At 44.3% G+C, this 27,081-nt stretch overlaps 1 protein-coding gene across 2 annotated transcripts in view; it reads right to left on the reverse strand.

The window, feature by feature from the left end:
- Nucleotides 1-27,081, reverse strand: part of MYO7B (myosin VIIB) — a 1,466,311-nt gene that overhangs the window by 529,891 nt on the left and 909,339 nt on the right. For both annotated transcript variants that reach the window (XM_069213753.1, XM_069213751.1), the window contains 3 exons: nucleotides 21,646-21,864; nucleotides 20,456-20,623; nucleotides 19,606-19,815 (listed from right to left, as the gene is read on the reverse strand). In XM_069213753.1, coding sequence (XP_069069854.1) covers nucleotides 19,606-19,815; nucleotides 20,456-20,623; nucleotides 21,646-21,864 — 597 coding nt within the window. The remainder of the gene's footprint in view (nucleotides 1-19,605; nucleotides 19,816-20,455; nucleotides 20,624-21,645; nucleotides 21,865-27,081) is intronic.

Consider the following 27,081-nt stretch of genomic DNA (forward strand, 5'->3'; position numbering starts at 1 on the left):
ATGTAAATCTGTCACATCTTGGAATACATTGTGAAGTTTAAGTTTAAGACTTAGGCCCTCATTACGTGAAGCCGCCCGCCAAGATCGGACCGCCGGCCCAGCGGGGATCTCGGCTGCAACACATGAGCCGGCTCCAAATGGAGCCGGCGGTGTTGCGGCTGTGTGACGGGTGCAGTTGCACCCATCGCGCTTTTCACTGTCTGCTATGCAGACAGTGAAAAGCTCCGTGGGGCCCTGTCAGGGGGCCCCTGCACTGCCCATGCCGGTGGGCAGTGCAGGGGCCCCGCGACTCCTCTTTCCGCCAGCAAAAGGCTGGCGGGAGGGGGACTCGTAATCCCCTGGGCAGCGCTGCCCTGGAGGATTACAACCGCCGGGGCCATTGTGGCGGGGTGACACGGTCATAATGACCAGGAAAGCACCGCCTGCCTGTTGGCGGTGCTTCCATCAAAACAGCCCTGGCGGTCTTGGACCGCCAGGATTGTAATGAGGGCCATAGTGTGAACTTTTTTTCCTTACCAATTAGTGTATGTACTGAAACAGCACATTTAAAGTATATGTGTGATGGGGTACGTAACAGTATGTGAGTGGGAGCACGAGGTCTGTGAGTAGGTGCACAAGGTTGTGATTGGGTCTGTGAGTGGGTGCTTAAGGCTCTGAAAAGGTTTGTGGATGGATGTGTGAGAGTCTGAGTGGGTGTGTGAGTGGGTGTATCAGATTCTCAATGGGTCTCTGAGTGGGTGCATCAGTGTCTCAGTGGATCTGTGAATGGGAGTATGTAGATCTGACTGGGTCTGTGAATGGGTGCATGAGGGTTTGAGTGGGTCTGGAAAGGACTGCATCAGTGTGTCTCTGAGTGAGTGCATGAGGGTATCAGTGGGTCTGTAAATGGGTACATGAGTGTCTGAGTGAGTGTGCGAGTCAGTGCGTCATTGTATCAGTGAGTCACTGTGCGGATGCATGAGAGTCTAACTACATATGTGAGTGGGTGCATGAGGGTCAGAGTGGGTCTGTGAGTGGATACATCACAATCTGAGGGGGTCTGTGAGTGTGTGAGTATCTGACTGTCCTGTGAGTGTATTCATGAGGTTCTAAGTGGGTCTGTGAGTGAGTGCATCCATGTCTAAAACGGTCTGTGAGTGTACAGAAGAGTGTCTGATAGGGTCTGTAACTGGGTACATCAGTATCTCACTGGGTCTGTGAGTGGGTGCATGAGTTTCTGAGCGAGTCTGTGAGTTAATATGTCAGTGTGTCAGTGGGTGTGTGAGTCAGTGCATGATGGTCTGACTGGGTTTGTGAGTGAGTGTATCAGACTCAGAGTGGGTCTGTGACTGGGTGCACCAGTATCTGACTGGATCTCTGAATGGGTGCAAGATAGTCTGGGTGGGTCTATGAATTGGTGTATGAGTCTGTGACTTGGTAATTGAATGGGTGATTGGGTTCTTGACTACATCAATGGTTGATTCAATTAGATGACGACTAACTCTTGCGAACAGTTTTTTGTTGTAGCTGATATTCGTAAATTTGTTGTGACGTTACAGAGGGGGCCGTGCTGAGATCATTAAAAAATCATAATATCTCCTTCCAAGAGCCCCAGGATCAGGGTAACTCCACCCTGACCCCTTATCACAGTTTTTTCATTTCAATTCTCAGCCCCAGGGACTTTGTCCACTAGTTTTTCTGTTATCACCAGCATTCAAGACGTTATTGCGCCATTACACAGGGGTCCTTGCAGTGCGTCGTGAGGTATTCCGAAATATTGCGCATCATGCACAGAAAAAATCATTAGAAGATCATAATATCTCCCTTGAAGACCCCACATTACAACCCATGAGTCAGGGTAACTTCACCCTGACCCCTTATCACACTTTTTTTATTTCAGTTGTCAGCCCCAGGAACTTTAGCCAATAGTTTTTTTGTTGTCCCCAGTATTCGCAAAGCCATAGCAATGATACACAGGGGCCGCACTGAGTATCATGATTTATTTGCGAACATCGCGCGTCATGGAGAACAAAATCATTATAAGTCATAACTTCACCCTCCAACAACCCTACATCACCTCCCTGGAATCAAGGTAACTCCACCCTGACCCTTTATGGCACTTTTCATTCAAAATTTCAGCCCCGGAGATGGTGTCCCGTTACCTAAAATAGCAGCCCCAACTTTCTAGTCAGGGTACGGCCAACCATTCACAGTATTCCTGTTGGTGCGCACATTCCCAAATACGTTGCGATTGTTGCGAAAAGTTTGCGACCTTAGATATACAGTTTTATTTTCCCTTTAACATCTCAAAAACTACTGAACTGATTTACACCATGCACCCCAGAGCACAATCTGTGTACCCACAGCAAGCATCGTGGGTCAACTTTTCTGTAATTCCGTCTAGCAGTTCGGGCTGTAGTCATGTTTAAAGGTCCTATGGGAATTACTATGGGAAATGCAACTCTTTTTATCCCCCTTTTTCTCAGCACCCGCTTGACACATCATCCTGAAACGTTCCATGTGCAAATAGAAACACCGGCACACTTTTTTTTTGAAATTTTCACGAAGGTTTGTCCAACAATACCAACGATATAGGATATAGGCAAGCCAAAAACTGGTTTTCTTATGGACACATGATCCAAACTATAACTACATAGTGGCGACTGCAACTTGATTTTAGAAATATATATATATATATATATATATATATATATATATATATATATATATATATATATATTAAATTTAAATTAGTTACTTACTTGTAACTGCAGTTTTCCAGTATTGGTATCTTTGATAGATTCACATGTTTGAATTTTCCCCGTTGTCGAAGTGGGAGTCCCATGGTGTCCTATAAAGCAGTATACAATAACCACAGAGGCTACAATGCAAATAGACCTTAAATTTGCTAGTCTATCTATGTCCTTTTTTTAAATGGACCGAACTTGGACCACAACCAATTAGGCAACAACACTCCCAAGAGAATCTCCCTTCCTCAGATTTTCAGCACTAGAGTGAATTATGTATCCTGAGTTAGTAAAGGGAGCCTCTAAGGGGAGGAGGGTGGGTCATGTGAATCTATGAAAGATACCAATACTGGATAACTGCAGTTACAGGTAAGTAACTAATTGTTTATCCTGTATTGGATCTTTCATAGATTCACATACTTGAATCAGAATAACAAACAGTATAAACTATGTAGCATAATTAAATCGTAGCGGGTGGTGGGTATGAAAGAATTTTCTACTTCATATATCATAACTTATATAGAGTAGTCATAATAATACAAAACTGCAGGCAAAATGTTCGACTTATAACAGTAACAATTATAATAATAATAATAATAATAATAATAATAATAATAATAATAGTTATAATAGCAATAATCACCAATATTAGAAATTACATTTGTCATTACCAAAGAGGCTCACTTTACTGGAACAGATGACGTAGGACTGCTTGACCCACAGCTGCATCAGTTCTCTGCGTGTACTGAAGGCAGTAGTGCTTTGTGAATGAGTGGGTACTCTTCCAAGTAGCAGCACGGCATATTTGTTCTAACGGAACTCCAGCAAACAGAGCAGCCGAGGTAGATACTGCCCTTGTTGAATGTGCTCTAGGGCACCTTTCTAGAGGTTTTCCTGCTGCAGAATGGCAGAACTGAATGGTTGCTGATAGCCATCTTTCTATTGTTGTCTTTGCTACTACAGTGCACAGTCACCCAGGTCCGTAGGACAGTAATAATTGATCAGACTTACAAAACGTTTTTGTTCATTGAAGACAGAACTTAAGACATCTCTTCACATCCAATGTGTGGAGGGATTTTTCTGCTGGTGATGTTGGACTGGAGAAATATGTCCGGAGAATAACTGGATGATTGAGATGAAACTGAGAAGGAATTTTAGGAATGAATATTGGATTAGTTTTGAAAATGACTAAATCCTCAGTACAACACAGAAAAGGTTTTTGTGTATTGAAAGCTTGGATGTTACTGACTCTTCCAGTGGAAGTGATCGTTAGTAGGAAAGCTATCTTCCACATAAGAAACCTGAGATCTGCCTTATGGATAGGTTCAAACAGAGATTTCATTAATTGTGAGAGTACAACGTTAAGGTCCCATTCAGGGGGAGGCAACATTACTGGAGGAAAGACCCTGAATAAACCTCTCATGAATTGTTTAATTAGACGTGATGAACAAAGGGAGGCCGTGTCCGAAGAGCATATGTATGTTGAAATTGCTGCCACATGCACTTTCACTGAGGAATGCACGAGGCCAGATTTCGCTAGCATTAACAGGTAAGGTAATATTTGTTCTGGAGAGTCCTCATACGGGTGTAAGTTATGTTGCTGATACCAACAACAAAGCCGCTTCCATTTAATTTGATATGTTTTGTTAGTGCTGTCCGCTCTCACTTTAGAAAATATGCTTATACATTCTGGGCTAATCCTCAGATGCTGGAACTCATGGAATTCAGGAGCCAGGCATGCAAGTGCAGTGACATCTGATCTGGATGCATTCACTCCCCTTGATGCATTGGTAGTAGGATTGGAGTTGGTGGGAGAAGTATCGGTGTGGCTTCTGACATCAGAAGAAGCTCTGTGTACCAGAACTGCCTGGGCCATTTGGGAGCACTTAGTATTAGGTGCCAGGATTCTGCCTTCATCTTGGCTATGACTTTGGGAATTAATGGGATGGGGGGAAAGTGTACGCATAGATCCCTGACCATCGCATCGAAAGGGCATGCCCCCAAGACCCTGGAAGGGGATACTGACTTGCGCAGAATTGGCATTTGGTATTCAAGCTCGTTGCAAAAAAGATCTAGAGTTGGCCTCCACCATGTTGCAAATATTTTGTCTAGTTGGGCTTGATTCAGTTCCCATTCGTGACAATCGATGTTGGCCCTGCTGAGAGCATCCACCAACGTGTCATGAGCTCCTAAGACGTGTTCGACCTTCAAGGAGATGTTGTGGCTTGCTAGCCAGTTCCATAGCTCCTGGGCTTCTTGTGAGAGTGTTAAGGATTTCATGCCTGCCTGCTTGTTGATATAATACATGCTGGTTGTGTTGTCTGTCCGCACCAGCTCGAGATCCTTGTATCCTTGGGAGGAATGCCTGCAAAGTGAGGAAGATACCTTTGAGTTCCAAGCTGTTGATGTGCATCAGCTTCTGATGGTTTGACCATTTCCCCTGGATTTGCAGATCTTGGAGATGACCTCACCATCCTTCCATTGATGCATCCCTTGTAATTATAAACTGTGGGACTAACGGAATATACGTGAGGGCTTGAGATAGATGAGACTGGTGAGCCCACCACTCCAATGCTTTTATCATCTTTGGCATAACAAGAATGTGATCTTCGAACGAACCTTGTGATTGGTTCCACTGAACTTGTAATTCCGCCTGCAACGGTCTCATTTTGAGATGTGCATTTAGTACTAGGTTGATTGTGGAAGATATCATACCTAGGAGCGATTTGTACAACCTCACTGAAATGGACTTTCTTCTGTGGTCAATGATGTCAGTTGATTCTGTGGTTCCTGTGTAAGGAAGGCCTTGTTGTGCTGTGTGTCCACGACAGCTCTGAGAAACGTAATTCTCTGAGTGGGTATTGAGAAAGGCTTTCTCACGTTGACTGTGAGACCTAATTTTTGAAAGAGCAAAAGGCAGTCTTTTGTCGCTTTGAGTAGCCAGTTGTCTAGTTATGGGAAAACCTGATGACCTGGCTTCCTGAGCTTCTATTGGGGATAAACACTTGGTGATAATGCATGGGGCTGACCTGAGTCCGAAGGGAAGGACTCGAAAACTGACAGTGAGTACCAGCCACTGTGAACTGAAGATACTTGCAATGCTTGGGATGAATGGGGATATGAAAATAAGCATCTTCTAAGTCTAGGGATGTCATATAGTCTCCGCTGTTTAGGAGATTTAATATATCTGAACGAGTGATCATTTGGAAAGTTTGCTTGCAGAGGTATTTGTTTAGATGCCGCAGGTCTAGAATAGGTCTCCATTCCCCTGATTACTTTCGCATGAGTAAACAACTGGAATACAATCATTTTCCTTTCTGACCCATTGGAACTTTCTCTATTGCTCCTTTGTGAAGCATCAATTTAGTTTCTTTATTTAATAAGTGAAGATGACCATCTTGGGTCGGATAGTTTGTATTTATCTTGATGATGATACCATCTGGGAAATATGTATTTTGAAATCACCCCATATTGTTTTAAGAGTTTTAAATATTTGTACTATTTTAACGTTATGAAGTAATTGTCTCAGAAACCCTGGTATCTAAATGTTAAGTTATGTATCGGGATCAATGGTGGATTATAGTAGGCCATTGCCTATAGAAGCTTTTCCTATTCTAAACCTTACTATTTCCAGCCAGTGTAAAAGTATAATGAAGAAAACGTACCTTTTTTGTACAATTTAATATGTAACTTTTATGACCTATGGTCGAATAAAGTATATGATGATGATGAAGTGAAGATGAGAGGGAATGCGCCCCTTTTGCGGGGGGGTATTTGGTGGTTTTAGTGTGAATTCCAAGGTGTGGCCATAAGCCACTATGTCTAATACTCATTGATCCAAGGTGATAGTTTTCCGGTTGTGTAGATATTTGGATATATTTGCCCCTACTTGATGCTGGGAAGGTTGAGCAGCTGGTACTTGGACTGGGTCATTGCTTACGTCCGTGTCTCTGGATTGATGTGAGGTTCTCCGGCGAGCTCCCTGTTTAGAGATACCAGTCATAGTTGATTGACAAAACGTTTGCGGTGGTCTATATTGAGATTGGTAAGGCTGAAACTGTTGATAGCGGTAGTATGAACCTCTATAGGTGGAAAAACCTCACCCCCTTGCCCGTCTGAAAGGCACTCTTCTATTTTGCAAGGCACCTAGGGACTTAGCGATGTCAGTGTCTGTTTTAATGGCAAGAAGAGGTTCGTCTATGTGCTTGCCAAATATCATATCCCCGTCATAAAACATATCCAGAATCTTCGTTTGCACTTCAGGTCGAAATGAAGTGGCTCTGAGCCAACTCTGACACCTCAGAACAGCGGCGCCTGCCAGTTGCCTAAACCCTGTTGAGGCGATATCCATGGCAGTGTCAATAATTTCAGAAGGGGCTCGTTCCCCTTCTTGTAAGATCTTTTTTGCATCCTGTCTGTGGTCCTCTGGAACGAGATCTAGCATAGATTTGATGTCGGACCACATCTGCCTGTCATATCTTGCCAGGATAGCCAAATCGTTAGCAGCCCTCACTGTAACAGCCGACACGAGGAACATTTTTTGCCTTTAGTGTCAAGACGTCGTCTGTCTCTATCTGGTGGTAGTGAGATGGGAGCTGCCAGATTTTTAGATCTCTGTGCAGCTTGAGAAACTATGGAATCCGGCCTAGGGTGTCCCGTGAGGCATGCAGGAGAATCATCAGGAGCCCTGTATTTTTTGTCACTATGGGGCAGGACTGCCGGCACCTTAGCGAGGTTCTTCATAATTCTAATACCCTCCTGCCATAAGTGGTCAATGAGGGGGATGGATCTAACTGATTTCCGTGCCTGGTCCTTGAAATCATATAAGAAGCAATCAGAATGCTTAACTGCAATGGGTAGGTAAAATCTTTCCTCTGCCCTTTCCACAATACAATGAAACCCCCCAATGTCTTCCGGAGGGGAATCAGCCAGAGGGTGTTGAGGTGGAGATGGAGTAGGGATGATGTTATCATCCCAGACATCTGGTTGAGCAGGTAGTTCACCTTCTTCCCTGGCCTCATCCTCCTATGCGGAACGATCATCTCTAGGAGGGGAGACAGCACGTGGTGCTGGTGTCATTCAAGGTGTAGCTGGGGGCGATATATTTGATGTTGTAATAGAAACTGTACATGGAGGGGTTGATGGTGGTACTCCTGTCTGTGGAGGGAAGGGCCGTTTGTAGTCTGACAACATGTCTTGAAAATCCTGCACTAGTAGGTGAGGCATTTATACGAGTTCCTGAGAGCAATGGGATTCCGGATAGTACTGTTGATGCTCAGTATACCTGTGAGTAGAGGGTTGACAATAGTATCTCTCAAAGTCCTGACTTTGGTCACCCTCATAAAACTCATCTACTTCCTCTTGATATTTAACATGGAGTTCTAAAGGACTATTAGCTGGTCCAAAAGGTCCTTCCTCATCTGACTCTTCCATATCTAAAAGGTGACTTGGGAGAAGGGGTGAAATGTTCGCCGTGTATGCCAGGGTAGGTTTGTAGAATGTTTTTATTTTTAATCTCACCGACGGTCTCGTCGTTGGTGGTATCATCGACGATGGGATCGGCGACGGTGGGGTCTTCGATGGCGGTGTTATCGTCGACTAGGCCATAACCACTGACAACGTCAACGGCATAGTGTTTACTGTCATCGTTGGGTAAACCGTCGTCGCTGGTATTGAAGTACCTTAAGTCTCCGAAATTCTTGTGGACAATATGGGAACCTGAAGAGAAGATGCGGTAGTCGTCGTCAATGTAGATGGTCTTGTTGACAATACGGTGGTGACGGTCATCATCGACGATGTTGCCGACGAGGTTAGGAAAGGAGTTTTTTCTCCTATTGCCGACGTGCCTGAGGCCACTTTAACTTTTTGCTTTTGTGGCTTACATGGGGTAGCTGGTGCAGATGAAACTACCTCTGTAGAGCATTGTTTTTCTTTTTTTCTTTTATTAGAATTCCTCGACTGGTGGTGAATTTTAAGGAATTTTCTGCTCTCCTCAGAAGTTGCCTCCAAAGATCTAGCTCTTTTATGTGATTTAGAGGTGGAGTCACTCTCTTCATCAGAAGAGTTTTTTTTGGCTTTAGTTTTTTTGAAGCCACAGCAATAATCTGCCTTCTCTGTCTCTCAAAGTCTTAGGTGGAACATTGCAACAGATTTTGCATTCCTTTGACTTATGAGTAGGGTGAAGGCAATAAATACAAACCTTTTTTGAAGTAATTTGTGGAAAAAAAACTGAGCAGAGCTCAGGGAGACTCCCTTCACATTCGACATGCAGTGAAAATCTGAGGAAGGGAGCTTCTCTTGGGAGTGTTCTAGAAGGTGCTGTTGCCTGATTGGTTGTGGCCCAAGTTCAGTCCATTTAAAAAAAAGGACATAGATAGACTAGCAAATTTAAGGCCTATTTGCATTGTAGCCTCTGAGGTTATTGTATACTGCTTTATAGGACACCGTGGGACAGGGAAGATTTAAGCATGTGAATATATATATATATATATATATATATATATATATATATATATATATATATATATATATATATATATATATATATATATATATATTTATATTTATATATATATATGTTTATATATATATATATATATATATATATATATATATATATATATATATATATTTATTTATTTGTCAGTAAAAAAACAAAGGTTACAAGGACGTTATAATTAGGAAATGAAAGAAAAAGGTTACAGCGATGTCATTGTTAGGTTCAGATTTTACATGCACCAAACCATAGAAATTGATCTGTTATAGAGTAATTCTGTCCAGCAGCTCAGGCTGTAGTCGTGTTCAAAATCCCTAAAGGAAAATGCATGGGGAAAAAACGGGAAAGCATTGGGACCCCCATTTTCTCAGCCCCTGCTGGACTGATCAGCTAGAAACTTTCAAGACAGCAACTGAACGCACTGAAATATAAGTTTTGCAATTTTTTTGAAGATTTGTCAGGTGGTGCTAAAGTTATTGGCAAAACAAGAGACGCTCTTCCTATGGAATCTAGGTCCTAACTATAACTAACTACTGGCAACCGCCAATAGGTGATATATTTATTCACAAATCCACCTTTCAAGATAATGAAAAAGTATGACACTCTGGATTCTGTTGCTAACATATAGCTTATTTTGTTGAGAAGAACAATTTGTTTTTCTCAGCAAAATAAACTGTAAGTTAGCAACAGCATCCATAGTGCAATGCTCTTCCATGATGTGTTGATGTGTTAGCGTTTGCGTGACACACACGAGCACCACTGACGCTTTTGAGGCACGCCTGCATCTGCTGAATGCCAGACACAGATATATAAATATATATATATATATATATATATATATATATATATATATATATATATATACACACAAATAAATACATATGTTCACTCTGAGTACTACTGGTGCTCAAACACTCCATTGCAGGATGGGTACTGCACCACAGCAAGAGTTATTGCTCACATTATTGTGCCATGCTAAGCAGTCAGAGGCACACACTTTAGTGCATGTTCACGTTTTATTTACAAAGCACAAAATACGTTTCAGCTCTCCTGAGCCTTGCTCACTAGTCACCGTGCAATCATTAATCACTATTGTTAAAGTGCTGACGTGCTTCTGGCTGTGTACACATAACAAAACAACTACATGTCATCCTTTCATGGCAATGTACTAAATTCTGAACTCATGTATACCTTGCTCAATAGTTATTACAATAGCCCTGGAGCATATTGACCAAAATCATTGTCCAAATATTCATATTCAACGTAATACTAAATTAATTGGCATCACGATTCATCATGCATCATTTAGATAATTTTTTTAGGAACTTTGTTTTATTGAGTTTTTCACAAACATAGCAAAAATAAGCAGTGCAAACAGAAAGAGCAGGTTAAATTTGATAGGGCACGACACCTTGAAATCCAGACCAGGTCCTGATCAATAGGTAAATACAATGGTTTGTAAGTCTTTCGAGGCATAGAAAACACTTACATAGCCTGGTGAAATTTTAACTCCAAGGCACAACCCTATTATTATTCAGATATACTGAGATTTATATCATACTATTCTTGGCCGTCACGTGTAGTACAAAACAGAGACCAAACAAGATTTTCACACTTGTTTTCTGCCCATCACTTGAGCTAGTGTTCCTATTGTCATTAAAGTTATTAAGGACTAGGCCCCATGTCATGATCTCAACCTCACTTTTATCATCAGTGCGGGTGAAGCGCATATGGGCCTCCTCTGCCGCACCCCATTCACAGACATCACGTAGCCATGAGTTCAACTGTGGTAATCTTTCACTCATCAATCTAATTGCTACTCTCTATTTTACTAATAGCGGAGTGAGCTGGGTAATCCTATAGGAGATTTTGCACCCACTGAGACTCATCACCACTCCCAGAAGACGAGTCAGTGGGGTAAGGGGGACCTCAACATCCGTTGCCCTGACTATAATAGGTATCAAATCTCTCCCGAAGCTCTGAATTCCGGCGCAGGTCCATGCTAGGTGTATAAATGTAGCTCCCCATTCCCCACAACGTGTGCAGCTAGCTCCTCTTAAGGGGTCATCCTGTTTAAAACCTAGGGGTCACATACATGCGATGTAAGAAACTGAAATGCAGTAATTTGGATCTGTGGTTACAACACTCGCCTAACCAATTCACATGTGCGGGATCAATCTGCATCTGTTATAGGTTTCCCTAAATCTCCAGCCCAGGCCCTGCACACTGTGCAGGAGGAGTTCTCTGTGTCAGCTTGCAAAGGGACAAAACAAAAAAAAGGTAAGCGTGTGCCATCCCTCCCCCACTGAAGCCAGCGCCTGTGAAGGTTGTGGTGCTGCGGGAAACCCAGCCCACACCTCCCTTGCAGTATTTATCCATTTAGGCATATTAGAGAAAGTGTCCCAGCCCCACCTCAAACACCTCTTGCACCAACTGAAGGGTGAGAAAAACCTCCCCCAGATACAAGTCTCCCTCCCAATCTCCATTGTTCCATGGACATATCTGTTTCAATCTCGCAAAACACTGCCAGGTCCCACAGCTTGAGTTCCCTATCAAAGGGGGCTCTAGGCAAAACGCCTTTGTGACCTCATCTTCCCAGACCATCACCGTTTGACTCACCAGATATGGAACTGGTTCCTCAGAGTTTTCCCTTTCAGTAAAAGCCATGCCAGGGTGTCCCCATCCACCATGCCTTTGTATAATCCCTTTTCCCAATTGTTAGAGTTTGTCAACCATCTTGCCGCCTGCTACAGCGTGGCAGTGTAATAGTAAGATCATATATATGGGAGTGCCAGTCCCTCATCCTCCAGGTTACACTTGACGATCAACAGCGCCACTCTGCTGCATCGCCCTGCCCACACCAGTGAGATGAGTAAGCTGTCTAATTTACAGAAAAACTCCGGCCTAAGCGGAAACAATGCATTCTGGATCAAGTAAAGGCACCTAGGAAGGAAGTCATTTTTGCCACTGCAGCTCTACCCATCACCGACAAGGGGAGTCTAGACCAGAAAGCTATAGAGACCTCTGGCCATTCCAGAAGAGTGTTGACATTCAGGCGCTTAAAGGCCTCCTCTGTGTGAGCAATCTTTATGCCTACATACTGGAACCCTGCAGTTTCCCACTGAAGTCCCAGCTCCGGAATTCAGTGTGGCAGCATCCCAATCAGGCTCCCAAGCGGAAACAGCGGCGGCTTACTGACATTAACTTGAAGCCCAGACACCTGACCAAAGGCAGCAAGTAAAACCAACAAAATCGATACTGAGAGTTCCAGAGTATGTACACAGATGAGTGCCCCATCTGCATATAAGGAGACAACATGGAGAGCGTTCCCCACCTGGATTACCCACTACTCCAGATCCCTACGCAGCATCAAAGCTTGGGACTCAATTGCAAGAGCAAAAAGCAGGGGCGACGGGGGCAAGCCTGTCTGGTCCCCCTCCCAACCACCCACGGTACAGAGATGTTGTTCCCAACTCTTATGTGGATCATGGAGCCAGTGCATAAAAGCCACACCCAACTGCAAAATACAGGTCCGAATCCCATGCCACTTAGATCTGCTAATAAGTAAGCCCATTCCATGACATCAAAGGCTTTTTCTAAGTCCAGGGAGACCAGAGCCAATTCCCGATCATCATCACTGGTACGTGTGTGAGCCTGCTCAAATTAAACACAGTCCTGCGTGTGGGCATAAAGCTGCATTGATCTTTGTGCACTAACCTTTGGATGACCCCTACCAGTCTAGTTGCAAGCAGTTTTCAGAGTATTTTGATGTATCAATCGAGTCCAGTAAGGGGTCTATATTAGGAGGGTTCTGCAAGATCCCCTCCTGGTTTTGGCATGAGACTGACAACTCCCTCCCTCATGGTGAATGGAAGAACTCCATTCCTCTGCGCCTCCTGAAATACCTCCAGCATTCTCTCTTTTAATGTTGTGGAGTAGGCCTGGTAGAATTCCATGTTGAATCAATCTCCCCGGGGATTTAGATCCATTAAGTGCCTTTATGTCCTCACCCAATTCTTCCAATGTAATCGCCAGCTCCTGTGCAAGGTCTGGCCCAAGTGTAGGCAGTCCAACCCTATCCAGGAAGTTCTCCTTCTCCCCTTCAGGGCCCTCGTCCCTAGCCTGGTATATTTTCTCAAAATGCCTCACAAAAATGTCCAAGGAAGCTTGATGGCAAAGCACCAGTGCACCACCAGATGTACGAACATGGAGAACAGGAGGGATCTCCTGCTCCTGTTTTAATATCCAGGCCAACATCCTGCCTGACTTATCACCCTCCCTATGAAGGCGCTGATGGTATACTTGCAGCGTGCATTTATTTAATGTGTCCCAAATAATCAGCATCTCCCTATGGAGACGGAGCTCCTTGGTTTGTGCTCCAACGTGCTCAGGTCAGAGCTCTGTCAAGCGACGCACCCACCACACTAGGTCAGTCTCCAGCTGTCTTCTGACCCCAGATATGGTACCAATACAGGCCCTCTGCATTACCTTGAGGACCTCCCAGTCTAGTGCCCTGGATGTGGCAGTACCCTAGTTAACCGCCAAGTACTCAACAAGGGAAGTCGCCAGCGCCTCCCGGAATACCATATCTGCCAGGAATTCAGGGAGCATGCACCATCTACGCTCACAATGTGGGGCGTCCCCCTACTGCAGGCACAGCAGCACCAGGGCATGATCAGACAGGTATCTCGCCAAGTGAGACACCCCATTCAATCTCCTGTGGTCCATCCTTGCAACCAAGATGTGGTCAAACCAACTATAAGTGTTGTGCGTGAGCGATTTCATGTTTTATTCATGACCCCCTGGATGTAAAGCCCGCCAGCTATCATAGAACCCTAGATTACGCCTGACCATGGCAAGTGGCCTAGTCATCAAAGGTTTCGGGGGTGCCAGTCCTCATCTTTATCCAAGATCCAAGATAAAGTTATAGTATCACCAGATTCCCCATACTGTTTTCCAGCAGATCTTAGACACGGTCAATGAAGTGTTTGTCTTCGATGTTGAGTGCATACGTGTTGAAGATTGTGATGTCCCTCCCATCCAGTGTACCCTGTAGCAAGAGGTAACGACTCTACATCTGCCTTGCTATACGTATGCTTGAAAGGGACCCCAGGCGCCATCCAAATGGCCACCCCCTTGCATACGTGTAGTAGGTAGCTGTAAACAATTGTTCCCTCCATTTCCTACCCAGCTTTCTAACTTCTTCTCCCAGGGGCCAAGTCTCCTGGAGACAGGCTATCTGTACTCTGTGGTACCTCAGAAAAGAGGGGACCCTATATCTCTTGGTGTATTCCTTAGGCTTCATACATTCCACGTTACAATATTCGTACAGTCAGCCATACTACTGCGAGTTTTCGCCCCTTGTGGACCTGATCATCCCGACACATCCCCTTCAACGCCCCAACCCAGGATAGATAGTATAACAATAACAATCCATACTGTACATTCATTGTAGTCCTTACTGTCGGGATCCACAGCCTAAACCAGAATCCACAGCCTAAGCCCCGTACTCAAACATAAACCCTGCCACTACTGGGGAGGCAACCTCCCCCCAACCCACAAATAATATGAATCCTCATCAGTCATGAGGTTTATAGCAGATCTACCTATGGCGACCACCACTAAAATGGTGCAATCAGTAATAAAAGTGAATACATCACATATTAAGCGCAGTCGCTAAGCATTCCTCTGGGAACTGAACATATAAACCACACTGCCACTGCCCGGAATTGTGAAGAGCAGAGAGACAAGAAGAGAGGCACACAAAGAGATTACGATGCACAGCAGTAAGATAGGCATTTAATCAGCAGCATCTCCCAACATCCCCACTTGCTCAAAGGCCCTAACCTTTCCTCCACCACTCATCATGGCGGTCAGGTGCGCCAGTGTCATAGTTCCGTCCCCCTGGATCTCAACCCTGGCGGAGCCATCACCACCGGCCTGTGAGGCAGTGTCCACCCCGAAGACTCACATGACCTCCAGTTAGGGCTGCAGGTATCCAAAGTACTTTCCATACCTATCTGTCCACATCCAGACCCGCTCCTGGGTACCTTGTCCAATATTTCTGGCCAGCGCCATACATCTTCGGGATATTGACAAAGTGGGATTTGCCCCTCGAGAGAACCCTCATGCAGGCGGGGTAAAGAAGCATGTAACAGATACACATTGAACGCAACTTGTTCTCCACTTCCAAGGAACCCTTCCTGGAGTCCTGGAAATATGGATATTCTATGGTTCTCAAACTGGGTGGTATTTGTTTATCGGGCTGCCTGGAGTATGCAATCACCATCTCTGTAATTTAGGATCCGAATTATGATGTCGCGCAGCTGCGCCCCAGGTCTGGCGGGGCAATCAGTGCCCGGTGTGCTCCCTCAGTTGCAAACATGGTGGACAGTCCAGCTGGTCTGAGCACATCCCGGATCCATCGTTTTGCAAATGCGTTGCCCTCATTCCACTACCGGAACCCAATAAGTCTAACATTGTTGCAGCACGATCTGCCCTCAGCATTTTCAACTCTCACCTCAAGAGTCCCAGTTTGGGAGAAAACATGTCCATTTGCTTCTTTTGTACGGCCACTTGAAACTGGAGGCCAGATATGGTGCCCTCTTCCACTCAAACCTTGTCCAATACTTTCTGGAGGTAAGCACGAAGAAGTTTAACTTCTAGCACCACCTTCTCTATTTTCTCCTTCAGTGCAACCCTGTACTCCTGTATGGCCGCGAGCAGCTTTGCGTGGGATGGCTCCTCAGCAGATGCTTCTGATCAAGATTTTCCCTCTGACTAGCCTGCTGTGTCTGCCACTGTGGGAGGGGGGTCACAGTGGTATACTTTTCCATAGTATTCCCCTGTGGAGGAGCAGCCAGTTTATTTTTCACCATTTGGGCACCACCGAGGAGGAACCCAAAAGGTACTTGTGCCAGCAAGGGGTCAGTGGTTTTCTAGGTGCCCAGCATGTGTCCCACATGATCCCACCACTGCAGGATCCACATAAGCGCCACTGCTGCACCCACAGTTCCCACTCCCAGTCACAGGTGTATGGATGGCCAGCCCCACACTCAGCAAGAGAGGAGAGAGTCACAGGATCAGGTGCGCTCAGGAGTCCATCAGCGCTCGTTGGCAAGTCCTCAGGACCTGCATCTCCCTGGCCCAGTCAGCCAACCAGATTTCCCCACCAGTAGGCAAATGGCAATTCGCTGCGCCCCCCCCCCCGGACAATGAACAGTTACCTCAGCAGTCACACCACTCAGACCCCCATCTGTGCTTTCCAACTCCATGTCCGAGATGCTCCAGGGCTGTCCAGCACATAGTTAAGGGCTTACTGGCCCTCACCCTGTCCCACTGATCTGGGGGGAGGGACAATCATCCCTGCAGCAAGCCCCAGATGTTCCAGATAGGAGGCCCAATGTTCATGGAGGGTGAAGAATGGAGGTTAGGCTACTCCAAGCCCACCTCCTGAGTTGCCTCCATCGTTCCAGAAAAGTTAAAGAGGTGTAAGCCCCCCCATACCCTCCTGCCACTGCACAAATGAAAGGGAGCTCCGCAAATTGAGCCGTTCGGCTCCTCAGGCCCTAGCGGTATCATAAGACCCATCGTGGGCAGTGCCACATCAGTTGTGGTCTCTGCTCTATCCTACCGGGCAAGCTTAGCTCCAATCCATGCTCCTCCCACAGACAGGGGTAAGCACAGCAGTTTCACACCTTCGACCGGAGTACGCAGCTGAATCCAACTTCCAGTGTGGTCACATAGTCCCACAAGGCTCACTGGGGACCACACCACTTCAGCCGGGGCTGCCACTCCTCGCCTCCACAGTCTCCTTCGCCTCTTCACTTCCCGAGTGCTGCTCCGAGCTGCATGTTCTCCGTCCCCAGGGGCCTGCACCACAAGGAACAGTCACACAGCCCCGGCTGGGTTACGCAGTTAACGCCAGTCCCCAGCATGGTCTCCACAGCCTTAGTAGGCTGCCACAGATACCTTGCCTTTACTTATTGCAGCAGCCTTGGCTCTGCTAGATTCCACCCATAAATAGTGCAGAGAGTGTGCAGCCGCAAATACTGCCCTACTGTAGTGTCCTGCGGTACAGATGCAGCAGGATTCTGAAGGATTAAGTCAGGGGTGCATGGAGCTACTTAGAAGCGCATCCCACCGGCCATCTTGCTTGGCCATGCCCCTCATCATTTTAGATCATTTAAAGTTTTCATTAAAGTGTATGCTATATCCATACCACGATCTGCCAAAAACAACTAGTTTCTTAGCTCCCCTCAAGTGCCCCATGTATCTTGGCCAAGTGGACTAACATTGTCAATAGAAATGAATGAAATGAATATAAAAAAGTCTAAAAGTGTGAAAAACAATGTGAGAAACACTCAAATTATAACATAAGGTTCAAACTATGCACAGACTTGTGTAGCACAGTTTCATAATTTCTATTGGTTCTGGTGAGATGAATGTGTACCCATAATATCTCAAAATGTAGGGATACTATCACACATGGGTTCACCAATCTCCCACTAGTTAATTTTATATACAATTATTTGTCCAAATGATTGTATGTCAGTATCAATAATACTTCTGATGATTGTAAGTGCTTATACTCAATATAAATAGAGTGAAAAACAAAGGTACCAGTTAGGTTATGGTTAGCTTTATTTCAATGCCTTAATATATGTTTGAAAACAAAGCAGAAATTCACCTAGCAAAATGCAACCATTGTATTAAATTAAACCTCTTGACATTTGCAAATTATGGTTAGACCACAATCCATAACCCACACACAACTGCCATGCAAATCATAAACTGCACACCAAATGGAATACTCATGATCTCACCCTAGTGAAACGGATGTAATTAAAAACGTTGTAAATCATCTTACATATTAATTACCCTTACCTCCCAGCAGAAGACAACTATCAATGTAGTTTCATCAATTGGTCTGAATATGTGCTGTTCTTTAATTACATTTTGCTTTTAAGTGTTGTAATTTATTGATATAAATATTGTGCAGTCATAAGCATTGCATTACCCCTGGCAGTTTTAGTTAGGACTGCGTCTCCGTAGGAAAATCACTTTTTGGTTTGCTTACAACTTTGGCACAGTTTTTGAGAAATTAAGACTCAAAATCTTTGTATATTTCACATCACAGAGGATGCGCAGGCCCAACAGATCTCAAGATGAGATCTCAATGGCTGCCATATCAACAAAGATATAGTGGCAGCCAGCTTAGGACTCATCGACTGAGTCCCCAGTCCTAAAAAAAAAAATATGAACAAATATCTAAGGTGGAAGAGAGGGATACTATAATAGTGCCCCCCCAGGGGCCAAAAACATATATTTGTTTAACATTTTGCCGCAATTCTGCATTAAAAAAACGGGGTGGGCGAAATGTATTTAGTAGAGGAGGGTGCATGCACCTCCCCGGGCCTTTCAGGGTCTCGAGGAGTGGAGCCGTGATCCCAACTCCCCAAAATATAAAGTTACCATCGCCCCATGCCCTGGCCCATGCAGCGTTAAAAAAAAATGCCACTGTTTGCAAATCCTCTGCAAATTTGCAACAAAATATACAAAGAACACCACCAGCAGAGCAGGCCTAGGGGGTCATGGTATCCTTACTCTGCCTCCTTATGTCTTTTTTAAACTTTTTTCTTAGGACTCGGGCTGAATCCCGAGTCCTAACATGGCAGCCCTCACTTCTGGTTGATATGGTGGCAGCCAATCAGATCTTAGCTTGCGATCTGTCGGATCTGCAATGGCTCCACGTCCGAAGATATACAAACATTTTTTAGCTTTAATTCTTCAAAAACTACTGCACAAATTTACAACAAATCCCAAAAGGCACTCTTTCTGGTTAGTGTAAATCCATTGGTTGTTTGGGCTGCAACTATGTCTAAAGTTCCTATGGAAAAATTAATGATGAAAACTTGTTTGGGATCCCGTGTTTTGCTCAGCCCTCACTTGATGGCTCACCCCAAAACTTACTTTCCATGCGCTAACTAGTCAAAAAGTAGCACTTTTTTGGAAAGTTTTGTGGAAATTCATCAAACGGCTTCAAAGTGATTAGCAACATAACAAAGGTATTTCCCATGGAAACACAATCTTAACTATAACTACTCAGTGTGTACATGTACTGCTGTGAAGTAATATTGGATAGAATTCAAGGTCGTTTCCATCATTAAAACTATTAAAACATGATTTGATTTTTGCTCACTTCATATTAAATGCCATGTAATGTATTGTTGTGTTCCTGAATAATAAGAATCACAATATTTGCACAGCTTATAGTACGTCCACTCGTGTGAAAATGGGGGCTGGAAGAACACTAGATGTATTCAATAAGCATTAGTGTCCGTGCTATGAAAAAAGCGAAAAAATTCAAAAGAAAGTCAATACCAGAATGTCACTCTGCTCCTCGTGATACAGCAGTGGCTGGCGCAGGCGGCTTCGAATGTGCGTATGAGTAGCGGATCTCTGGAAATATGTAGCTGCAAACTTTGGAAATGTCCACTCTGCTAGGTCATCTACTTCCTCTTCTGGTTCAAATGTCATTGGGATAGAGTCAAGGTCAACCTCATTTAGATGCTGAGGCCCAATATCCAAGTCCTAAGTAGAAAGAAAGTCTCAGAGGCGTTTGTTCTTAATAAATCATATTACACAAACTGATTACAACCACAATACGTTTAACAACAATTGCAGATTCAACCTTCATAAATCCAGTCCTGCAGAAGTCGTTCTTCCAACATCAATTTTAACGATTTCTTCAATCACACATGTGAGAGGTTTCATAGAAAAACATACTGCCCACAAAGGTCCAATGCACATACAGCTATCATAATGATCAAGGGGAAAAAAATCACTTTTCAGAAACATCTCTGTCACACGCCTACAAACATCCACCGAACTTCTCTCATCTACCCATCGCTCTCCACAAGCCATGGTACTCTCTGTAGAAATCTATAAAATTTCCCATGACATATGCTATACCTCTCGTCGACATCCATTCCACTCCTCGAAGAGAAATGCAATTCCTCTTTAGCACTGACCATATACACACATCAAGCTTTTAAAGATATCATTTCACTCCCTCACACATCACAGTCCTAACTGACCTCTGCGAAACACTGATTAGAGATATTCATCATGGCCCCTGCATACAACCATCACGTTGTTTAATGATATCCATCACACTCCTCACAAAGGTTCATCACGCTGCCCACATGTATTACTGTATAGTCTGCTTCACCTCGAATGCGGATGGTGCCTGCCCCTCCTGGCCTCCAATAACAGCAGGTAAAAACCCAAAGGCTTTCTCCACCAGGTCCAAATCGTCATACTCCTGTTGCCTTAACATTGCTTCTTTCTTTCTCCTTTTCTTCACTTCTGCTTCTCTCTCTAGGACAGCCAAGCGTTCCTAGGAGTTGAAAATAAAAATACATAAAAACCAAAGGTCCTTCCTAAAAAAAAAACTTCAAGCCCTGGAAAGAATTTTTTGAAATACCAACATGCATGGTGCTACTTTTGCATTTGTAATTTTGGGCGTGTTGATGTACATAATACAGTACATAATAAATAATGTTGTTTCCGCTCCCATGGAGATTGTTCACAAATCAGTGTCAGGCGTAGTTAAGGAAGTAGAAGAGCTGGTTGCAAGGGTGTTTTTTGCTGAATGGATACTCAGAATTTGTCTTATCTCACAAGCAAGCCATCCAGTTATTGTCATATGGAGACACCTTATTTCCCCAGATACCCAGCTACCGCAGGCACGCACTTTGAAAAAACTTACTGGACAACTTTAGGCTAAGTGCAAAATCTTCAAATGGGAGGGATAGAACTTAATTTAAACACTAAGGACCTCAATGAACCAGTGAGATAAGATTTGGAAGTTGAAATCACAGAAGAAGACATAATTGTGGTGTACGCTTTTTTGAACCACTTCTGAGACAGCTTTAGGTATGAGGCTCACTTGTAACAAACACAGACTACCTGATAGGTTTATAGTAAAAAGAAAAATGTATGTGAAATTGAAATTAGAGTATGACTAACACCTCCACCTCCCCTACAATGACTGAGGCCTCAGCATAATTTTACGATTGTATGTGATTACAGGATTAATCAAGTTTGTGACTACACTGTGACTTTTAAGTGATTAAGGCCATCCAACCCATTTTGACTGACTGTGAAGTACAGCCTGTTACGAGGAAGTAAGAGGGAACCACACGTGTTATAACACCACATTTACGCCAAGTCCATCTAACTGTAAATAACCTCCAAATATTATGTGGGATAACTGTCCTATACTGCCTCCATATCTTCTTGTGTTTTGTAAGGCGTGAATATTCCTTACTAGCACAGTTCTGTATACCTATTAATCTACATGTACTATACCAGTTGATACATGATGCAAGGTAGGCACATTGTATGTATCATACATACACTTCTCATCATCATCCTGAACATCTTTCGAGCAAGCATGCCTCTGGTGTAGGCTTGAAGAACACAGATGGCCTTCCTCTGCTGCGCCACCCTCTGGCGAGCTAAGTAGCCTCGGCATAAGGATTGGAACTGGATGACCCTGGCTCTGGTGTTCTCAAACTGCTTTGCCATGGGACGGCTTCGCACTAGGGCTTGCAGGCGTTCAAAGCCACGTCGGATCTGCAATAAAATCCAAAAGAAAAAGGAAAGGGAGTTGTGACATTTGTACACAGAAAAGTGACATAAAGAATACAAAGACTAAGAACATGGCAAGAGAGAGGAGCAATAAAACGGATCCACAGTAAATGCTGTTTAAAAAGTTCACTTCGCTTATCACTCTGGTAGGTTTTGTGTCATGCCAGTCAAAGGCTGCTTGGAGCACTCTAGCATTAAAGATCGTGGCACAGAATATAGCAGTCTCTAATATGCTGCCATGGGGTCTAACAGTCTATAGTAATATATGAAGGGGATTTGCAGTTTTAAATATAATGGCAATGTATCTACCAGTGGCAGGCACTGTGCCCTTCTCTTTCAGATCTCATACTGTGGCTGTCTCTGACATTTGGTCTTGGATACTATCAGGCTCCTAGATGCCAGTAGGCAGTTAGGAAGGCTCCCAGGCTCCCATCAATAATGTGCTAATTTCTCACACTCAGACAAATTGTAAATTAGAGTTCGAAATGTTTGCAACCTCTCGTTGTCGGTATGGTAAATTGCTTAACAACAGCATGAAATCCAGAGGATGCTTGAAACTGGTGCTAAAAGTAGTAGTTTGACAGTGGTGGTGAATATACTAATGTATCAAGCAATAAAGAAAGTTAGGCGATCTCAGGGATGCTTAAAGTGGGCATGTGGAACTGTCTTAAACCTTGCCACTAGATAAAGCAGTTTATCATTCATTGTCACACGGGCTAGCAGTTTACAGGCAAGGGTTGTGTACATTATTGTCTCTCAGAATGCAGCATAGGCCATATTAGCCACTATGACATTAAAAGTAAGGATGGAAGTCTTTCAAGTGGAAAGGAGCTGCAGATTCTGGTCTACAGTCTAGCCATCTCAGGGAGGGTGGTGGGTCAATGATCCACAACACTGTACACATGATGGAAGATGAGACTCATGCTTGAAATTTCAATAAGATGAAGGGATGGGGAGCCAGGAAAGAAACATCAATGGGCCTACTCTCCAAAATAATTATGAAAGCTGATATTAAAAAACATGTGCCACATCACTGGATCTCCACAGGTGTGCCCGTTCACTTGTACAGTGATACAGCACTCTTACGTGCTCTGCTGCTCAAATTCTTGCTTTGTTGTCTTCCCATGCTTCCAAAAGACCATCAGGAAAGACTAAGCTGTCATGAGCTAGAAGACTCCCTCAGAAATGCAGGCATCAAGCCACATTATCAGTTAAGAAGTCAGCGCTGATTCAGGACAACTACCAAAGCATAGCTCTTGGCCCAGTACTTCCCCATGAGCAGCATAATGCCAAGAACAACATCGCTGGCAGACTGAAGACACTCTAGTGACATACTAATGCCATGCGCCTAAACATACGCTGAAGAACATTCAATGATACAGTGTCAACACTGATCCTCAGAGTTGTTATGTGGATAGTGGAGTACCATTCTACAGGTCTGTATGTGGGGACGACATGAGGTCTTCAAAGAAGGTTAGAAATACTTTCAATAGCACAACACCTGCATATCTCAACATGACTAGTATGCTTGAATTAGGCAGTGGCAGGAGTTCTTAGAACACCTATACCTTCCATTAAACAGTTCAGTCCTGTTCTACTGTTTAACATCATTATCATTAAGTATTTTTATTGCACGAAAAAATGAATGTTTCTTTACAATAGACAATCCAATCATGTATTAATCGTATAGGTACTGCGTTTCAATAGGACAGTTGTAGTACTTCCCAGAGGGGCACTATATGTTAATATATGTTCTGGTGATTCTCAAGTAGTACTGATATATTCAACGGGGAAACTACCAGCCCAAACTGTTATACTATTAATTAAACAATACTAGTGCTTAACTGCAGTGTTGTTAACCTTTTAAAGGGAAATGTGGTCACGAAACATTCACATTTTACCATCATCTCGAAGATGATGGTAAGCAACTTGCAAAAGGGAAGGGGTCCCAGTTGGATCCATTCCGGTTTGAGAATGAAAGAAATATATTCTATCAGAGCAATCAATGGGCTCATGGAACACTGCCTACTCTTAAAAAATTAAAAGAAATGTTTCATTTTCTTTTTTTTTAATGTGGCTAATTTTCCTTAAAGGTAAGCGGGCTCCGTTTAAAAAGAAATCAATGCTTTATTTAAGAGCAGTCACAGGCATGGTGGGCTGCTGACCCTGTGATATGTGTGATTCCCAATAGGTCACAAACTGAGACATACTCTCATTAATATTAATAAGGTAGGTCTATTTGTGACCCACTAGGAATCGCAAAAAGTGTAAAACACAATTTAATACATAAGGGTCTGTGAATACCAAATAGAGAATCACAAAAATTTCTTATTTGGTAATCACAAACACCAATGTTAGTACATCTGGTCCTCTGCCTGTTTTATCAAAAAATGAACTGCTTTGCAGTGATTCCCTGTGAATCTTTGTCTAAACTGCTAATCATTTTTACCTTTGAAAGCACTCTCTAACCTGTTTTTTTTCTATTGTTTAAATCTTACATCATTTATGTGTGTGCAACCTCTTCTGCACGTGTCAAAATACCCAAAGGATAAACCAGCTATACAAATGTTACAGACAGACACACACGCATTTCTGCTCCATGTCTGCTTTCCTCTTGAGCAGACCGTCCAGAGTTACACTGCACCTTAGCATTTGTGCTTTTCTCTTCTGTCCTGTTTTATAGAGGATTCAATTCCTAGATCGCCCGGTCAGCAAAGAGAAGGGGTTACCAAGCTGGTAAAAAGTTAAACTATGAACAACTGGATTTTGCTGTCTTTCCTGAATGTCAAATATGTGGTGATTTTTTTCACTGCCCTAACTGCCCCAAGTAAATTGCTCTGGAGGAAGAGCTCAAAAGGCTCCCCTGCTAGATCTGCTTTCCTTACAGTGAGCAGTGGCAATCAGAATTTCCTTAGTGAAGGGAATTATCCTCATATGAACACATACAATCAGTTTGCTTTGAGGAAAATTAGGTCTTGTCTTATAAAATATTCTATAAACAATGCACAACACCTGAAGCTGAACCCGATGTTCGAATAGACAGTGTAATTGTTGATGGGTGAAGGTAATTCGATTACATTTACTATGCCAATTTAATATAGGAATTGCTTCATTTGGGACTGTTCTTTGGGAAGCCTGATACAGCACAGTCCCTTCTCAAGTCTAAGAATGGGCTGCCACTGCTCATCTGTTTAGAGTACAACAAAATGACAGCATCTTTTTAAAGAGAACTGTGTCCCAAGCTGCAGGACATGGTGCTGCATCACCACTCTTCACATGCCCCTCCCACCCTCTAATCAAGAAGACAAGAATAAGAGACAACTGCATGTCAAGTTTCTAATGGCTTATTCAACTGGACAAGTGACTAGGGTTGTATGTCTCCTACATTGTTCTCTACATGGATAATTATTTTGTAGAATGTAGTTATGTGATCAGAGTCTTTGGGGTTTGACTGTAGAGCAGTTACAAATAAGCTGTTGATGGCTGGAGTGTTCCTAATCAATTGTGCTGACCAGCTTATCTTTTGGTTGGGAATTGTTTAACCCCTTCCCCGCCACGGACGTAATGGTTACGTCCATGGCAGCGCCCGTGTGGCGCCATGGACGTAACCATTACGTCCTGAATGCTGCCCTCGGGAGAAGCGCTAGCGCTCCTCCCGAGGGCCGCCCCCCCACCCCCCCTAGGTCAGGGCTGACAGGGGAATCCCTTCCCCTTCAACCCCCGACCCCCCCCCCCCACCCCCCCTGTGACGTCAGCGCGCGAGCGCGCGCTGACAATCACACAACCTCCCCCATCGCGCTGGAAGCAGAGCTTCCAGCGCGATCGAAAGAGAAATGCTCAGCATTTCTCTTTCGATCACGTGGGGGAGGCCCGGAGGGGCTTCAAAGGGAAGGAAAGGTATTTCCTTCCCTTTGAAGTCTCTCCGAGGGTTTCAAAAGCCGGATTGCCTGCAATCCGGCTTTTGAAACCCCACTAGACACCAGGGATTTTTTTTTTTTATATGAAATTGACAGAAGGGAGCGTCCCCTTGGGCAAGGGTCGCTCCCAGGGGGTCATTTTTTTTTAAGGCCTTTTCTGCCCCCTCTGGGGGCAGATCGGCCTATTATTAGGCCGATCTGCCCCCAGTGGGGGCAGAAACCTCTAGACACCAGGGATACTTTTTTTTTTTTGTTTTTTTATTTGTTTTCTTTTGTTTTTTAGGTGTGGGATGCGACCCCTTAGGCAAGGGTCGCTCCCATAGGGGGAAATTATATTTAGGCCATTTCTGCCCCCTTTGGGGGCAGATTGGCTTGTTTTTATGAGGATATTGGTATTGGTATTGGTATTAGGCCGATCTGCCCCCGGGGGGGCAGAAACCTTTAGGCGCCAGGGCAAATTTTTTTGTGTGTGTTTTTTTTTTTTTGTTTGTTTGTTTTTTTAGAGATGGGGAGCGACGCATTAGGCAAGGGTCGCTCCCCTGGGGGGCAAATTGTATTTAGACCATTTCTGCCCCCCTTGGGGGCAGATTGCCGATTGTAGGTCAATCTGCCACCAAGGGGGGCAGAAACCAATAGGCACCAGGGATCTTTTTTTTGCGCAGTCACGCAAGGGGAGCGACCTTGCAGGCAAGGGTCGCTCCCCGGGGGGGGGGTGGGGGAGCAAATTTATTTTAGGCCATTTCTGCCCCCCTGGGGGCAGATCGGCCTATTGGTATTAGGCCGATCTGCCCCCGGGGGGGGCAGAAACCTTTAGGCGCCAGGGCAAATTTTTTTTTGTGTGTTTTTTTTGTTTTTGTTTGATTTTTTCGAAATGGGGAGCGACGCATTAGGCAAGGGTCGCTCCCCTGGGGGGCAAATTGTATTTAGACCATTTCTGCCCCCCTTGGGGGCAGATTGGCCGATTGCAGGTCAATCTGCCCCCAAGGGGGGCAGAAACCACTAGGCACCGGGGATTTTTTTTTTGGCACCAATGTCACGCAAGGGGGGGGCGACCCCATAGGCAAGGGTCGCTCCCGGGGGGGCAGGGGGGTTGGGGGGTGGGGGACAAATTTATTTTAGGCCATTTCTGCCCCCCCTGGGCCCGGCTGAGCTAGAGGCCAAAATCCACAGGTAGGCACTGTTTTCTATGAAAAAATGTGATGTGTCCACGTTGTGTTTTGGGCCATTTCCTGTCGCGGGCGCTAGGCCTACCCACACCAGTGAGGTATCATTTTTATCGGGAGAC

Source organism: Pleurodeles waltl, chromosome 11, assembly GCF_031143425.1.
Source record: "Pleurodeles waltl isolate 20211129_DDA chromosome 11, aPleWal1.hap1.20221129, whole genome shotgun sequence".
NCBI classification, from domain to species: domain Eukaryota; kingdom Metazoa; phylum Chordata; class Amphibia; order Caudata; family Salamandridae; genus Pleurodeles; species Pleurodeles waltl.